This window comes from Thalassophryne amazonica, chromosome 2, assembly GCF_902500255.1.
Source record: "Thalassophryne amazonica chromosome 2, fThaAma1.1, whole genome shotgun sequence".
NCBI lineage: Eukaryota > Metazoa > Chordata > Actinopteri > Batrachoidiformes > Batrachoididae > Thalassophryne > Thalassophryne amazonica.
Genome location: NC_047104.1, coordinates 69,449,901 through 69,469,056, shown reverse-complemented (window position 1 = coordinate 69,469,056; position 19,156 = coordinate 69,449,901). Strand labels below are relative to the sequence as shown.

General features: G+C 43.1%; 1 protein-coding gene across 1 annotated transcript in view; it reads right to left on the bottom strand.

The window, feature by feature from the left end:
* dna2 (DNA replication helicase/nuclease 2) overlaps window positions 1-19,156 on the bottom strand; it is an 85,469-nt gene that overhangs the window by 38,205 nt on the left and 28,108 nt on the right. Inside the window, exons 7-8 of the mRNA XM_034187353.1 lie at window positions 17,116-17,264; window positions 16,773-16,895 (exon numbers count right to left, since the gene is read on the bottom strand). Of these exons, the coding sequence (XP_034043244.1) occupies window positions 16,773-16,895; window positions 17,116-17,264 (272 nt within the window). The remainder of the gene's footprint in view (window positions 1-16,772; window positions 16,896-17,115; window positions 17,265-19,156) is intronic.

Genomic DNA, 19,156 nt, shown 5'->3' with positions numbered 1-19,156 from the left:
TTCATGTTGTCATTATGGGGTGTTGTGAGTAGAGGTTTGAGGTAACAAATGAATTTACTTCATTTTGGAATAAGGCTGTAACATAAAATGTGAAAAAAGTGAAGGGCTGTGAGTAGTTTCATAGGAAGGTTGTCATACAGTTTTGTCCAGGCCATGGTACACTGAGGTTGGACTGTTTTGTCACCTGGGTCAAAATTGGCTGCGGGTCCATGGATCTTCCATGTGTGAATGATGCAAGATGGCAGACAAGAACTGAACATTTGCCATTATGTTCCAAAAATCCATAGCCTTTGTAACATTAATTTCAAGGCTCATGATTAAAAATAAATAAAAGTAGGGATGAAAGCGGTGAAAAACAAAAAAGTTGAAACCCAAAATTATACCCACCATCCAAGGGCGCAATTTAGAAATATAAATTGGGGGAGACAAAGTGCGGGGCCTGCAGGGCCGGAGCCCATAGGCTGGGGGTCTGGGGGCCGCTTTAGGCCCCCAGAAGCCAACGGTTTCTAGATAAGCTCAGATGCATTCTGAGCATCCAGAACAGTAATTTTAATGTTTTGAGAAGACCATAAAGTGGACACCATTTGACTTATGCAATTTGAAACTGTGAATATAAGTACTTTATTCTGAGAATAGCCAGCATTGATTTTATTAACATCCTGGTGTAAATAAGGTATCACCACATGTGTAGAACTCAAAAAGAATGATAGGTTGAGTTTTCATTAAAATAACAACCGCAATGTGGTAAAATGTATTCATAAATATGAAAGAACAGGCTCTTAATAATTATTAACTATCGCATACTGTATTTTTTTTCTCAAGATTTGTTTTTGCATAAGTTTGAAAAAAACAACAGATCATAAGTTTAGGATAAATTACTTATGAATTTAATTTTTGAAGTGGCACTAATGACAACACTCATACTGAACATGATTTCGCTTGCATAGACTGATTTTGGAGATCAAGCAGTAATTGCAGATAGGCTTTCTGAGATCCCAGATAGCTTTTATGATTTCCTTTTCTAACTTTCAGAATTTAGTAAATTAGCATATGGTCCATTGATACTTATGTGTAGACACTAGTCCCTAGAGGCAACTATTTTTGGTTTCAAATCTGGGCAAATGCAGTCCCAGAAAATTCCGAATGTGACAAACAAGAAACAGGTGTTGTAAACAAGGCAATGCTGCTAAAAATACAAACTTGCAGAAACAAAGATACTATTCTGACATGGTTTTGCACATAAGACTGACATGATTTGCACATAACACTGGCATAGCATGTTTCAAGTACACACATATATGTCAGAAGGTGGGGGGGACATACCATATTCTGTCCCCCCTGGTTGAAAAGGTGTGGGGGGGGGGCACGTTCCCCCTATCTCTCACCAAACTGCGCCTATGCCACCATCCCCCCGAGTGAGAAATTTTTTGAATTTTAGAAGCTCTGAAATGCAATCTGGGGCTTTTCCAGACAATAAATCGCAGTGAGTGCAGCATCCATTTTGGTGAGAGAGAGAGAGAGAAAAAAACAAACAAACAAAAAAAAACAACTTTCCGTATTCAAAATCGCTGCAGTAGTATTCTGCCCTGACTAGGATGCAGCAGTATTCTAGCTTGGCAGATCGTTCTGGAGGAAATCACTGAAGAAATTAACAAATTGAAAATATGGTTTGACCGAAATAAATCATCATTAAACTTAAATAAAACAAAACTAATGTTACTTGGAAACTGCAGAACGATTGAGCAAGTACAAATGCAGACAGATGGGGTGCATACTGAAAGGGTTAATGAAAATAAATTTCTTGGGGCAATAACAGATGAGGAAATCAGTTGGAAACCACATATCAAATATATATACACAAACCAAATTATCAAGAAGCATTTCAGTATAATAAAAAAAAAGAAAAGGAAAACATGTTCTGGATCACAAATCACTCCGCATCCTACACTGTTCCATTGTCTTATCAGCGTTGACGACCAAACAGCCCCCCTAAAAATCGGTCTGCCTTTTGCATCTGCGCATGCGTCTTTAGCCACGGTTCATGATTAAAACCACTTTTCTGCTTCAAACTACACTCCAGTCATCATCCATCTCAATGACAGATAACTAAAGCTTTTGTAAAAAAAAATCATTTCCACATAGATTCAACATTAGTTCATCATAAAAGACAGATGACGTGATCAGAGCAATGTGGCTAAACGAGCTACTAGCTGATGCGTTCACTGTGCATCAGTCATTTCAAAGCACCATGGAATTTCACTGAGTTTCTGCTTAAAACTGACTTAATGATTTAAGAGGTTTTACCTGTATCATCTGATGGTTAATAATCCCATTAATCCATTTGATTACTTTGGGTGAAGAGACGCAGACGTGCTGCTGTGGTCTGATATGACGCATGTGCGGATGCAAAAGGCAGACCGATTTTTAGGGACGGACCGTTCGGGCTGCTACACCGGATTTCAATTACCGTGTAGACATCTGGGGCAATAACTACACTCTGATAAAATTATGAACTATTCTTCAAAAAAAGGGCAATATGGGTCATTCATAATGTCACTATCAAGACCATACTCACTCACCCTTCTTAAAGTCAAAACGATTAAAATTAACAGCCACAGCAAAATTCCAAACAGCACAGATCTTGTACAAAGCAAAAAATAACCTTTTACCAAAAACATACAGAAATTGTTCAGGGATGGAGAGGACAATATCAATTAAGAGGGAAAAAACACTTTAAAATGAATAAAATCCGTACAAACAAGATTCTGCATTTCATTTTGTGGGGTGAGACTGTGGAACGGTGTGGGGGAGGAGTTAAAGCAGTGTCCAAACACTCAGTTTAAAACAAAATATAAAAAATGTGTTTTCACAGGACACAGGCATGTAGTGGAGGTGTAAGAGTCACTAGGATAAGGAAGTGTATTGCATTCATTCAGTGCTTAATTTGTAAAGTGGGAGGTCCCGGAGCGCAGAGGATGGGTGGCTCCGGTGCAGAAAAAAAAAGAAGGGCGGGTCGGGGGGGGCTTGCGAACAACGCTGTGCGCCACACCAAAAATAAACTGGGCATGTATTGTAGGCCTAATAACACTAGTCACACCAAATCCGGATAGAGTACAAATTCCTGTTTAATGATGTACAGTGGTCCCTCATTTATCGCGGGAGTTACGTTCTAAAAATAACCCGCGATAAACGAAATCCGCGTAGTCAGCGCTATTTTTTACACTTATTATAGATGTTTTAAGGCTGTAAAACCCCTCACTACACACTTTTCTCAAACAGGCATTAACATTTTCTCACTTTTCTCTCTTGTGTAAACACTCTTTTTTCTTCTGTGCGAGAAGATTATAAACAGACACACGCAGAACACAATGCACGTACTCTCCCTTCACTCACTACCTCCGGGGGTACGGATGCGGGACCCGCAAAGAATCCAAATCCTCTCTCGGTGGCCACGGAACTCTGCGGATACGGTCAACATCCGGATCAAAACAGTGAGTGTAGCCTCTGGACCTGTTGCCAGATTTGGCGCAATTCCGCACAGCAGGCAGTGATTTTTTTTTTTTTTTGTTAGTCAAGAGAGGTGGCGGATCACGATCCACTATAAATAGCTGGCGGAGCCAACGTCAGACGTTCCGGAGCATGCTTCGGCTTGCTCCCCCTCAAATTAAGCCCTGCATTCATTGGATAAAAACATAACATTTGACCGCTGATCTCGTAATTACGAAAAGATCTCATAATTACGAGATCCTGATATATATATATATATATATATATATATATATATATATATATATATATATATATATATATATATATATATATATATACATATATACATACGAGGTCTGTCAATAAAGTATAGGTCCTTTTTATTTTTTTCAAAAACTATATGGATTTCATTCATATGTTTTTACATCAGACATGCTTGAACCCTCATGCGCATGCGTGAGTTTTTCCACGCCTGTCGGTGACGTCATTCGCCTGTGAGCACTCCTTGTGGGAGGAGTCATCCAGCCCCTTGTCAGAATTCCTTTGTCTGAGAAGTTGCTGAGAGACTGGCGCTTTGTTTGATCAAATTTTTTTCTAAACCTGTGAGACACATCGAAGTGGACATGGTTCGAAAAATTAAGCTGGTGAGAGAACAGAGAAGTTTCAGAAGAAGTCGGTTTCAGCATTTTATCCGGATATTCCACTGTTAAAGGAGATTTCTTTAATGAAAGACGTGCGGACGGATTGCAGCGTCGGCTCGCAGCCGCTGCGACGCTCCGCCACAGGAAAAACATCTCTGTTGGAAGCCTTAAGGACAAGTTGGAACATGTCCAGCTGTTAAACAATTTCTCATATACTCACTCCACTGAAAGCCATCAAAAGCCGCCTGGATTTTACAAATGGTTATTTACACGGAGGTGTTTTTCCTGTGCCGCCGCACCGCGCCGGCTGCGTCCCGACGCGCGGACCTGTCCGCACGTCTTTCATTAAAAAAGTCTCCTTTAACAGTGGAATATCCGGATAAAATGCTGAAACCAACTTCTTCTGAAACTTCTCTGTTCTCTCACGATGTCCTGGATCAACAGAGCCTGAAATGTGGAGGTTTTCAGCTTGAAACAGGCTGACGACGGTGCCTGGGACCGCTGCGCAACGTCTCGCACCGTGGGAAGTCCTTAAAGCGACAGTATCACCTCAAAATCTCTCATCAGCCGTTAAAATTTTCACCGAAAACCAGCTTAATTTTTCGAACCATGTCCATTTCGATGTGTCTCACAGGTTTAGAAAAAATTTTGATCAAACAAAGCGCCAGTCTCTCAGCAAATTCTCAGACAAAGGAATTCCGACGAGGGGCTGGACGACTCCTCCCACAAGGAGTGCTCACAGGCGAATGACGTCACCGACAGGCATGGAAAAACTCATGCATGCGCACGAGGGTTCAAGCATGTCTGACGTAAAAACATATGAATGAAATCCATATAGTTTTTGAAAAAATAAAAAGGACCTATACTTTATTGACAGCCCTCGTATATACACACACACACACACACACACACACACACACACACACACACACACACACACACACACACACACACACACACACACACACACTTCCAGTCCATCAGTAAAGAAAACACACTGTAATCAAACACAAAGTGTGGATTTTCCCCTCAGGTGCTCCTGGATCAAAGATCAAAGATCATCATATAATGCTGGTGGGTTGTTACCGGCCTCCATCTGCCCCCAGTTGTTCCCTAAACACCCTCATTATGTTTCTTTCTGAACTAAAATTTAATGAATTAGTGCTGGTTGGGGATTTAAATTGGGACTGGCTTCACAGGCTTCTGAAGTTTTAAAAGCCCAATGTAATGACTTAAATCTGACACAGTTAATCCTGTCTCCTACGAGGTTAAACTTAAAATGTCCTCAGAAATCTATATTGATTGATTTGGTTCTCACAAATAAGCCCTGTAAATATATTTCTTTTTGTGTTTTTCCCAACAATATTAGTGATCATTGTGTGATAGGTGTTATTCGAGACACGAGGATACTCAAAAGTGTTCCTCGTTTTATTGAAAAACATTATATGAAAAATTTCAATGAACAGGCTTTTATTTATGATCTTTGTGGTTTTCATTGGGAAAGAGTTGCTCTCTTTGATGACGTGGAACTTGCCTGGAATTATTTTTATACTGATTTTATTAAAATTGTTAATAAACATGCACCTATCCACAGATTTAGAGATAATCCATGGTTCTCTAGCGAATTATCAGACCTTTTGTATGAGCATAACTCTACCTGGGCCAAAGCACAGAAGTCAGATAAAGATTCTGATTGGCTTTATTTTAGACAATTAAGAAATCATTTTACATCTTCAGTTCGTAAGGCCAAGGGAGATTATTACTTGACTTCTGTAACTGAAAATTTAAATTACCCAAAGAATTTTTGGAGCATTATCAAATCCATGTCCAATAATTCTAAATCTGCTCATTTTCCCGCTAATATTACTGATGGCAATAGAATGTCAAACAAAAAAAGACATTCTGAATGCTTTTAATAATCATTTTATATCCTCAGGCTTTTTATTTAAACAGGATCATTTCCCCTTGGTGTCTCCAATTATGGAGGACACCAATCGTGAAATCCCTGCTTTTAACTTTACTCCTGTTACAACTTCAGATGTTTTAACAGTTTTAAAAAATCTGAATCCTCATAAACCAGCTGGTCCAGACAAATTAGAGCCCTTGTTTTTAAAACTTGCCTCAGATTTTATTGCTGAACCATTGTGCCATATTTTTAATCTTACTTTGGTTAGTAATAAAATTCCGGGAGTTTGGAAACAAGCCCTTGTGGCCCCCCTTTTTAAAGGTGGTGATTCTACAGCTTTAAATAATTATAGACCTATATCCAAACTCTGTTTTATCTAAAATGCTTGAGACTTTGGTCAATGATCAGGTGAAGGATTTTTTGGCCTCTGACTCTATTCTGTCTCCAATCAGGCTTTCGGAAAAACCACAGCACTACCACTGCTGTCTTGAAGGTAGTGAATGATGTTTTAGAGGCCTTAGACCAGGGGTCTGCAACCTTTGAGACACTGAGTGCCAATTTCAAATTTTCTAGTCAATGAGTGTGCCACTATCAACAATAATGGTAAAAATGACACAAACTACAGGAATACGTTCAACAAATTCAAAGCAAACAGCAACGTATTTAACTAATCAGTGTGGGCTGAGACTAAAATTAATCATAGGCTATGTCTCAATTAATATATCTTGCCTACCAGTCAGTGTGATCCCTGTCCTTGCTTTTCTTGGCTGAGCTTTTTTTATCTGGCGTTCGTAGTTTGTCACTTTTAATTGTAAGCATGCCTCAGAATGGTCCGTTGTCAAACGGCTGCGGATGGGGCTGAGTACACTTTTAATGTGCGAAAATACCTGCTCACACAGGTATGTTGAGCCGAACACTGACAAGAGGCCCAATGCAATGTTCTTGAGACAGCTGAACTTCTCTGGTGCAGACGTCCAGCATGCGAGGATGCAGGCTCCGTGGTGTTGCACAGGGGTGGATTCCACCTGCTTTCGGAGCTCTGCAAACTTCGTCACCCACAGTGATGAGCTCTTCAGCTCTATCAGCTGCATCTCCACGTCCTGTACATCCTTCCAGTTGATCAGAGCTGCGTCCAGGTCATGTCCATCAAAGCTGTCAGGCTTGATCAAGAAGGAGAACATCGGACCGTACCGTTTAAAATCCACGAAGCGGGTCGTGAACTCCACCTCACGCATGTATTCGGCTATTTCAGCGGTGCTAATGTTGCGTTGTGAGGACAACTCCCTCAAGTGTCGGAAGTAGCGGAAGGTGGAGGACGCAATGTTACCTGAGAATACTGCAAGCTTGGCGACAAAAGCAGCCCATGTTTCAAACATGTCCAAAACAGTTTGTCCTGCACCTTGCAGCCTGAGATTGAGCTCGTTGAGGTGCCCGGTGATGTCTGCAAGAAACAAAAGTTTCACAATCCACTTCTCGTCCTCCAGTTGGGGATAATGTTGCCCCTTCTCATCCAGAAACGCCTTGATGGCATCGATGCAGCTGATAAAACGCTCCAGAACTTTTCCGTAGCTCAGCCATCTCACTGCCGAGTGGAGAGGGAGATCTGTGTATGCACTGTCCATTTCCTGGAGCAGGGATCGAAACTGTCGGTGTGTCAGTGCAGATCGTTTGACGAGGAAGTTAATCACCTTTGCCACCGTGGCCATGACATCATTGAGACAACACTGACAACACTTCACACCTGGTAAAGAAGGCCCAACAACGGCTCTTCTTCCTCAGGAAGCTGAAGCGGTCTGGACTCTCCTCTCAGGTGTTAGTGAACTTTTACAGAGCCACCATTGAGAGCATCCAGTGTCTCAGTGTGACGGTGTGGTATGGCAGCTGCACGTCACAAAACAAAAAGGACTTAGCCTGGGTGGTGAGAACAGCACAGGGGATTGTGGGCCGCCGTCTACCAGATCTGGACTCTGTTTACATTGCCCGAGTCCAGAAGAGGGCCAGACGTATGGCTGCTGATCCCACCTACCCGGGCAATGCACTGTTTGTACCACTTCCATCAGGGAAGCGGTACAGGAACATCAAAGCCACCACGAAAAGACTCAGGGACAACTTCTTCCCCAGAGCTGTGAAAAGCCATAGACCCCCTGCAGTGAACCACTGCATCCCACCCCCCTAAAGAACTGTCAACATGAACCCTCCACCCTTAAATACACACACCTACCCCTATCACACACAGACTCACACCTCAATGTCTACCACGAACACACACACACACCCCCCTAACAATCAAACTCAATCAAGACTCGCACTAAGCTGCACTTTATCTTTTTATCTTTTCATCTCCTCATTGTCACCTCTCTCCCCTGTACACTCATTCTCATGTAGATACATACACACACCACCTGTAAATATTTTTTTTTATTTTAAGTGTGTTTCTTTACCTTTTTTTTTTACCGTTATTATTTAAGTGTTTTATTTATGTGTGTGCTGATTTATTTATTATGTGCCTTGCCGGGAGTGTGCAAAATTTCGTTATGCCTGCATAATGACAATAAAGATCTTCACTGATTGATTGATTGATTGAGATCTGAATTGGACATTTTTGCACACCGGTTTTCCTGGTGAATTATGCAGTGGAGCTTCATGACGGGGTGGCAGACTTTGTCTTCAATTAGTTTGACGGCTCCCTTCTGCTTCCCGACCATGGAGGGAGTGTCATCTGTAGTTACAGCAAACACCTTCCTCATATCAACTCCTCTCTCCTCAAAATGTTGCATAATTACTGTGGCTACGTCCTCGCCTCTAGTTGTGTCTGGCATGAGCTGCAAACAGCAGGGCTCCTCTCTCACGGTTGTATCGCAGTATCTTGCCATGACAGCCAATCGCGGGATGTCATTCACGTCCACACTCTCAAAAAGAGCTAGGCTAAAAACATTAGCATCTTTCAGTCCCTCCGTTTGTTGGGATCTAACATCACTTGCCATTTCATCGATGCGTCGCTGAACAGTATGAGCTGACGTGGGCATGTCCTTTATCTGGGTTTTGATGGTGTCTTTGTTGGGCAAGTTGTCAAAAAGAGTCTCTGCGCATCTGAGAAAAGCCTCCTTTATGTACTCCCCATCAGTAAAAGGCTTCCCATGTTTAGCGATGCAATTAGCCAGATTATAACTGGCTTCTGTGACATGGCCTTGGGTGTTCGCAAACACTTTAAGAGAGCTGGATTGTTTCCCATACCTGGCCATGGCACGTTTGATGGTTTCGGCTGTATCGGCAGGGTCTTTATATGTCTTCTGATGTTTCGTCTCGAAATGCCGCTTAATGCTGGAAGTTTGGCACACAACGTTGTCACAGCACAAGGTACATACAGCACGATCTTTGACGAAAACAAAACCGTATTCTTCCGTCCAGGAGGGCTGGAATGCCCTAGCTTTAGTTTTTTTAGCCGAAGGCTCTGTCATCTCTGCACTTGTAATGCTATCAGGTAACTTTGATTTTGATGCACGCTAGGCTAATTTTACACATGGGTCTCTGGGAAAGTGGGCAGGAGCTGGGTGCAGAGCGCTGTGGAGCGAATGCGGTTGGAAGATCGTGCTGTCACTCAGAGATTTTTTTTTTTTTTTTTTTTGCTGATGCTGGTCCAGTGTTGTGCATGCCAGTGATTATGCCGCCGCATGCCAGCAGTGGCATGCGTGCCATAGGTTGCCGACCCCTGCCTTAAACAATAAACAGTGTTGCCTTTCTCTTTTATTGATTTTTCTAAGGCTTTTGACACTGTGGATCACTGTATCCTATTAGACCGTCTAAAGGCTTCTGGGTTCTCAGAGCAGGCAGTCGGATGGTTTGCAAATTATCTCTCTGGTAGAATCCAGGCGGTTCAGTCAGATGGTTTTATATCTGAGGTACTGTATATATTATACAGATATTTTTTTGCCTCCTTGCTCTCGGCCGAGACGGTCGCATTTTTCTCTTCTCCCTCCCTCCTTATTCCTGCTTCTGTGGCGTGTTGTCTGTGAGTCTGCCAGCTTTGCTCTTCTGGAAACAGCAAAAATGGATCTGTTAAAGTGGTCTCTGAACGCAATTGACAGTATTTTTTCTACAAGACACTTGGGAGCGGAGGACCCGACCTGTCCTGCTGGGACACATGTGATGGGTTACGTGATGGACAGTTGGAGGAAATGGCAGGTCATGTGCCTTTACACGCTGTCTGTGGAGGACGTCGAAGATGTGTATATATTTGGCATGGTGGTGACCAGGTTCCTGCTGTGTGGAGCGGGCATAGCGCTGGTTTACCGGAAAATTAAAGTGGAAGCGGCAATAATTGGCCCATCCAGGCTGCCCCACATGATTGATTCGACTGGAAGGGCAGTGTCAACTTAGTCGGCGGGTGTTAACCGTGCGTTGGATACCATCTCTGGAAGAATGGCTGCACTGGAAAACCGCATTGATCGTCAGTAATGACATCTCCTCTCCTAATTCAGATGTATTGAAAGCCACTCTGTCTCAGACTGTGGAATCTTTCAGGCGTCTGCTAATCTGGATTTTCATTCGGCTTCCCAAAACACAGCTGCACTTCAAGGCCGCTGTGATAAAAACCTCCTGGAGACGAACAACGCTCATGCCTCACTTCCCTGGTCTCCCCGCCCTCAGCTTCTCCAGCTCTGACGTTGACTGTGGATTTTTCAGGGCTGGGCCCTTCCTCCCTCCAGAATGGACGAACAAGGCCGTTGATGGTGCCTAAAGGCGGTCTCCGGGTGTTCTGTCTGATAACTGGACTCTTACAAATCTCGGTCGTCGTCTCTTGTCCTGTTGTTGTGTGTGATCATTGTTCATTGTGCTGATGGTTTTTTTCCTGCATTGCTGCTACATGATTCAATGCAGCAGCAATGAAGGAGCATTTCACTGGCGTTTTGGCCGCTGTACTATCCGCAAATACGCGGATAAAACGCCGCTAAATCTGCCAAATAAAGCGGTGTTTTGACGCCGTAGCATCAGGCACACGTCAGGCAACGGGGGTTAATACCCAGTTCTATCCTTTACAATCGCAGGTTAAGACACGCGTGAGAACGGCGGTGTTCTGCTGCCGCCGATAATGCCCTGTGTACCGCTGGATTTATCCAGGCAAATCCTGCGTTACTCCAGGAACTTTTGCATATAGGCACCGCCCCCAGAGTATAATAGGCTGAAGCCTCTGTCACTTCAGGGGGAGGGAGATCATCCTCAGCCTTTTCTTCTCCTTCCTTTCCCCCTCCACCACAGGGCTACCCTCTGCTTCTGAACCAGACCTCTTGGTAAGTCCTTGCCGCTGCCAATTTTCTTTTAGGAAGCATACTGGAACTTCTCTGCAAAAATATCTGGAGCTGGCCGCGAGTGTATGCAGCGTGCTAGCGTTTTTATATTGACCGCCGCCTATCGGCCGTTTGGAATGCCGTTAACTGGGAGGTGGTGTTTAGAACGGCGTACTGTCCGCTAGCGCCGCCGTTTTGTCTGCCTCTGTCGCCGGTTAAAACGCCCTTGAGGACGCCGATGTGGGCTCTATCACCGTTTTACACGCCGTTGATTAGGGATACAACACCGGCCGCCAATTATGGCGGTGTAAACTGCGGCACTACAGGAAGGGGCAGGATGAAACGGCGAATAAAAAGTATCAAACGCCATTGTTCGCGTTGTGTCCGTTGTCACGCAAATTCTCCGGGAGCGCTCCCGGAATTATTCGACATGTTGAATAATTTTTTCGGCAATTCCCGGTAAAGCCGGAACTAAGCCACGCCCCCTAGTGCCGGCGTTAACAACGGCGTGTGATCCTTAAGACGGCCAAAAACTCTTCCGGGACGCTTCCAGGAGCTCTTACCATTCATGTGTAAACGGGGCTTAAGTCTATAGCAGCATAACTAAGGGATGGTTCAGGGTCACCTGATCCAGCCCTAACTATAAGCTTTAGCAAAAAGGAAAGTTTTAAGCCTAATCTTAAAAGTAGAGAGGGTGTCTGTCTCCCTGATCCGAATTGGGAACTGGTTCCACAGGAGAGGAGCCTGAAAGCTGAAGGCTCTGCCTCCCATTCTACGCTTAAAAACCCTAGGAACTACAAGTAAGCCTGCAGTCTGAGAGCGAAGCGCTCTATTGGGGTGATATGGTACTATGAGGTCCCTAAGATAAGATGGGACCTGATTATTCAAAATCTTATAAGAAGAATTTTAAATTCTATTCTAGAATTAACAGGAAGCCAATGAAGAGAGACCAATATGGGTGAAATATGCTCTCTCCTTCTAGTCCCCGTCAGTACTCTAGCTGCAGCATTTTGAATTAACTGAAGGCTTTTCAGGGAACTTTTAGGACAACCTGATAATAATGAATTACAATAGTCCAGCCTAGAGGAAATAAATGGATGAATTAGTTTTTCAGCATCACTCTGAGACAAGACCTTTCTAATTTTAGAGATATTGCGCAAATGCAAAAAAGCAGTCCTACATATTTGCTTAATATGCGCATTGAAGGACATAACCTGATCAAAAATGACTCCAAGATTTTTCACAGTATTACTAGAGGTCAGGGTAATGCCATCCAGAGTAAGGATCTGGTTAGACACCATGTTTCTAAGATTTGTGGGGCCAAGTACAATAACTTCAGTTTTATCTGAATTTAAAAGCAGGAAATTAGAGGTCATCCATGTCTTTATGTCTGTAAGACATTCCTACAGTTTAACTAATTGGTGTGTGTCCTCTGGCTTCATGGATAGATAAAGCTGGGTATCATCTGCGTAACCATGAAAATTTAAGCAATGCTTTCTAATACTACTGCCTAAGGGAAACATGTATAAAGTGAATAAAACTGGTCCTAGCACAAAACCTTGTGGAACTCCATAATTAACCTTAGTCTGTGAAGAAGACTCCCCATTTACATGAACAAATTGTAATCTATTAGATAAATATGATTCAAACCACCGCAGCGCAGTGCCTTTAATACCTATGGCATGCTCTAATCTCTGTAATAAAATTTTATGGTCAACAGTATCAAAAGCAGCACTGAGGTCTAACAGGACAAGCACAGAGATGAGTCCACTGTCTGAGGCCATAAGAAGATCATTTGTAACCTTCACTAATGCTGTTTCTGTACTATGATGAATTCTAAAACCTGACTGAAACTCTTCAAATAGACCATTCCTCTGCAGATGATCAGTTAGCTGTTTTAGTTTAGTTAGTTTAATTTTAGTTAGCTGGGTCAAGTGATGGCTTTTTAAGTAATGGTTTAATTACTGCCACCTTAAAAGCCTGTGGTACATAGCCAACTAATAAAGATAGATTGATCATATTTAAGATCGAAGCATTAATTAATGGTAGGGCTTCCTTGAGCAGCCAGGTAGGAATGGGGTCTAATAGACATGTTGATGGTTTGGAGGAAGTAACTAATGAAAATAACTCAGACAGAACAATCGGAGAGAAAGAGTCTAACTAAATACCAGCATTACTGAAAGCAGCCAAAGATAACGATATGTCTTTGGGATGGTTATGAGTAATTTTTTCTCTAATAGTTAAAATTTTATTAGCAAAGAAAGTCATGAAGTCATTACTAGTTAAAGTTAAAGGAATACTCGGCTCAATAGAGCTCTGACTCTGTCAGCCTGGCTACAGTGCTGAAAAGAAACCTGGGGTTGTTCTTATTTTCTTCAATTAGTGAAGAGTAGTAAGATGTCCTAGCTTTACTGCGGGCTTTTTTATAGAGCAACAGACTTTTTTTCCAGGCTAAGTGAAGATCTTCTAAATTAGTGAGATGCCATTTCCTCTCCAACTTACGGGTTATCTGCTTTAAGCTGCAAGTTTGTGAGTTATACCACGGAGTCAGGCACTTCTGATTTAAGGCTCTCTTTTTCAGAGGAGCTACAGCATCCAAAGTTGTGCTCAATGAGGATGTAAAACTATTGACGAGATAATCTATCTCACTCACAGAGTTTAGGTAGCTACTCTGCACTGTGTTGGTATATGGCACTGGAGAACATAACATAACACATAACTTTCCGAAAGACTTCTACTGTAATGAAACTTATTCCCCACTGCTGGATAGTCCATTAAAGTAAATGTAAATGTTATTAAGAAATGATCAGACAGAAGGGGGTTTTCAAGGAATACTGTTAGGTCTTCAATTTCCATACCATAAGTCAGAACAAGATCTAAAGTATGGTTAAAGTGGTGGGTGGAGTCATTTACATTTTGAGCTTAGCCAATTGAGCCTAATAATAGATTAAATGCAGTGTTGAGGCTGTCATTCTCAGCATCTATGTGGATGTTAAAATCGCCCCCTTATCTGAGCTAAGCACTAAGTCAGACAAAAGGTCTGAAAATTCACAGAGAAACTCACAGTAACGACCAGGTGGACGATAGACAACAAATAAAACTGTTTTTTGGGACTTCCAATTTGGATGGACAAGACTAAGAGTCAAGCTTTCAAATGAATTAAAGCTCTGTCTGGGTTTTTGATTAATTAATAAGCTGGAGTGGAAGACTGCTGCTAATCCTCCGCCTCAGCCTGTGCTACGAGCTTTCTCACAGTTAGTGTGACTCGGGGGTGTTGACTCATTTAAACCAACATATTCATCCTGCTATAACCAGGTTTCTGTAAGGGAGAATAAATCAATATGTTGATCAATTATTATATCATTTACTAACAGGGACTTAGAAGAGAGAGACCTAATGTTTAATAGGCCACATTTAACTGTTTTAGTCTGTGGTGCAGTTGAAGGTGCTATATTATTTTTTCTTTTTGAATTTTTACGCTTAAATAGATTTTTACTGGTTGTTGGTGGTCTGGGAGCAGGCACTGTCTCTACGGGGATGGGGTATTGGGGGGATGGCAGGGGGAGAGAAGCTGCAGAGAGGTGTGTAAGACTACAACTCTGCTTCCTGGTCCCAACCCTGGACAGTCACGGTTTGGAGGGTTTAATAAAATTGGCCAGATTTCTAGAAATGAGAGCTGCTCCATCCAAAGTGGGATGGATGCTGTCTCTCCTAACAAGACCAGGTTTTCCCCAGAAGCTTTGCCAATTATCTATGAAGCCTACCTCATTTTTTGGACACCACTCAGACAGCCAGCAATTCAAGGAGGACATGCGGCTAAACATGTCACTCCCGGTCCGATTGGGGAGGGGCCCAGAGAAAACTACAGAGTCCGACATTGTTTTTGCAAAGTTACACACCGATTCAATATTAATTTTAGTGACCTCCGATTGGCGTAACCGGGTGTCATTACTGCCAACGTGAATTACAATCTTACCAAATTTACACTTAGCCTTAGCCAGCAGTTTCAAATTTCCTTCAATGTCGCCTGCTCTGGCCCCCAGAAGACAACTGACTATGGCTGCTGGTGTCGCTAACTTCACATTTCTCAAAACAGAGTCACCAATAACCAGAGTTTGTTCCTCGGCGGGTGTGTCGCCGAGTGGCGAAAAACAGTTAGCGATGTGAACGGGTTGGTGGTGTACAGGGGGCTTCTGTTTAGGACTACGCTTCCTCCTCACAGTCACCCAGCCGGCCTGCTTTCCCGGCTGCTCGGGATCTGCTGGGGGACAGCTAATGGCGGCTAAGCTACCTTGGTCCACACCAACTACAGGGGCCTGGCTAGCTGTAGGATTTTCCAAGGTGCGGAGCCAAATCTCCAATTTGCCCAGCCTGGCCTCTAAAGCTACGAATAAGCTACACTTATTACAAGTACCATTACTGCTAAAGGAGGCCGAGGAATAACAAAACATTTCACACCCAGAGCAGAAAAGTGCGGGAGAGACAGGAGAAGCCGCCATGCTAAGCCGGCTAAGAGCTAGTAGATGCGCTAAGCCAGCGGATTCCTAAAAACACACAAAGTGAATAATGTGTAAATAATTTAGAGGTGATTCAGCAGAGGGAGTGCTTTAGTTAAGGCACGTGAAGATTACACTGTGAAACAAATCGTTATCTAGTTATCTAGATCAATCTAACTACGCAGATTAAACAGCTAACAGATACAGAAAAACACCACTGTGCTCCGGAACAGGAAGTGATACAATACCGCAGTGAGAGCCAACCACCAGTAGAGGCAAGCAAGAGAGTAGAGTGTTTATGTTCATTGTTAGTTGGTTTTATCTTTTCTGTTGTGTTTTGTTTTACCAGGTTCTTTTGTCTCCTTCTCCAAAATTGTATCATAGCATTATTAGTTATTATTACTATTATTACTGTTGTTGTTGTTGCTATTATTATTATTATTACAACTTCTAATACATTTGACCCTTTTATGACAACAAACGCTGAGCCATTAATTATTATACAGAAAACAAATACAAACGTGCTGAGATGCGAACAGCTTATTGCTAACTTCAACATTGAAAATGCCATAGACATGCTAACGTGTTAGCATCACTCTCGTTTTTAAGTTATATAATACATCTATCCACTTGTTTCAAAAGACCATAACAGGTCAGTTTAACATAAAAAGGTAAATATTACTCACAGACATATGCTCTTAGGGTTTTGGCAGGCAAAACTTAAGATAAAATGAAATAAACCTACAGCTTTACTTCAAGGGTCCCGAAGCTGCCCAAAACCTGCTGAACAATACTGATCTAAAAAATGACACAGGCAATTGGCAAAAAAGCGGAAATCCAGCAAAAAACGGACATTTTTCATCCCTGCAAAAATGAAGATGGATCAAGATAAAATGGTGTGTTGAATTCGTAATACTTTAAAATCTGTGTGTGTGCATGTATGTATGGTTCATACATGTTGAAGGTGACAGCTTTCGGCGTTGGGGAGGTGAGATATTCGTTCGCCCACTGCTGAAGTGATGGCAGATACTCATATAATTCTTGCTTCATCTCTTCCTGACTCACTCCCAAACTGCACCTGGACACACAAACCCTTAACTTCAAACATCTACAGAAAAGGATCTCGGAGTGCAACTGCTCTGTTTGGCTTCACCGAATTATATTCTTGAAAATGTTGAAATATGGAACCAAACCCAAAGCTGCAACACCATTCTGGAAATGTAAACTAAGCAAGCAAGGTCACAGCATCTGTGAAGACATCTGACTAACACATGATCTGTTCGCGTATCATCGCTCACATGTCTTCAAGGTACTGCGGGCTGCGCAGGGCCTGATCCCCAAGAGCTGACAATGTCTCCAAAGAGAAATCTTTCACCATAGCAGCCCTCTGAAACACTCCATGGACCATGGTGCCGTTCAGCATCTGCTTCGAGCCACCATCAATACCCTGCATCAGGACAAAAAAGAAATATTTTTTTGGTACATTATTTATTTATTTACCTGAATCATGCATTTGTGGTGTGTGTACAATGTGGCATAAATGCAACACAATATAATGCAAGAACATGCAACTGTGGCCAAACCTACAATACCACTTTTCCACCTGATGGTCAAAGCATTTCCTTTTCTTCTGCAAACTACACAACGGCAAGTTGCCACAACAAGCGTCAGGACAACTGACAACCAAATAACATTAATCAAAGTCAGGAATGACTTTGTGTTAAACGAGTGAACATCAGCTTTGACTTTTTAGGCATATGGTGCGTTTCTCTGGGTATGATCCAGAACGTAGGTGCCTCAGGGTTGAGGACTGCAGTGGCTGGAGAGAGCGAAAGACATCACCCACGCTGGCTTTAGCTGCCTTGAGAGTTAGGGAGTACTTTCCATCTGGGACCCATAGCAGCTTCATGGTGTGGTGGATGGTGGGACATGTGGCACCAGCACATGCTCCCACAAATATATACAGTAAAACTCGCATATAATGGATTCAGGTGGACCAGCGAATTTTGTCCGTTATAATCAAAATCCACTATATGTACAAAATGGACAAAATCTGTTCCATGTATAAAACGGAGAAAATCCATTATATGTAATGGATTAGTTACAGTCAGAAGGGATCAAACGATCTACAGGAAGTTCCCAGCACCAATTAGGACTACATATTTCCTTGATTAAATTCCTGCCTTAAATAAGCGCCATCCATTATGTGCATTAAAAAGATTACATTGGGTCGAGTCACTCTTTTTTCTAAGTCTGCTGCAGAGTGGCACCTTACAATCTTAAAGCCTGTTTTATGCTTCTCCATCTCCGTAAATCTGTGGCCATGCAATGATGTGGACGTGTGCATGACAATTTTAAAGTTTTGCATCGTGTCTTTATGCAATTTGCTGCAGGAACAGTGGCTTTTTCTGGATTAATTTGTTCAACGAGCGCCACTTCTTTATACAATCATCAATCTCCAAACCAACGGTACGTGTAATTTCCCTCCTTGAATTTCAGATCATGTGTGCATCTTTTTCTGACTCCATTTGAAGATAGAGGCTGTTGGAATACCTGCTGGGCATTGCTGCCTGACGCACCTCCACCAGTGCACTCTATGCAAGTGTGCTCCCCCATACACCTATGAGCAGGAACGGGTCATCAGCTGGGGACCACCAGTCACCGATGTTTCACTCCTTTAACCCCAGTACATCTCTTGGTGGCAGAGCAATGGCAGGTGTCTTCACCTGCCACCCCCTGCTGATGCCCTAGGTGTTCTGCCCCCACCCCCTATCTCTCCTCCTTAGCAATAGCCAGAAGCTGCCCTTCTCCACCTCCTCTGCTAGCTCCTTGATGGCTTTGCGGCTCCCTGCCCCTGTGCAGCCAATGTCTCACAACAGACGAACTGTTGAGGAGCCCACAAAGCCCCTACACCCCACCTCAACAGGGCATGTAATGGCTTTCCAGCCAGCCTCCTGACACTCCACCGCCAGGTCAGCGTACTTGGAATGCTTACGTTCATTAGCAGCCTCCATCCCCTGTTCCCACGGGACAGTTAGTTCTACCAGCAGAATGGTCTTGTGTGGGATTGACCACAAGATCAAGTCTGGCTGGAGCGATGTTTCCACTATCTCCCTGGGAAACTGGAGCTGCCTCCCCAGATCAACCCTCAGTCCACTCACCACCGGGTGAGAGGAATCTTGATACTCTCTGGTGGGTGAGTTTGGGGATCTCCCCAGCTCTTACAAAAGGGATGGGAGGTCTCGCTGGGACAGGAGGTTTGCTGTTGGCCCGTTGTCTGCAAGCCTCTGCCACCTCTGCCAGCTTTTTCAGCACCAGGTCATGGCCAGACCACATTGT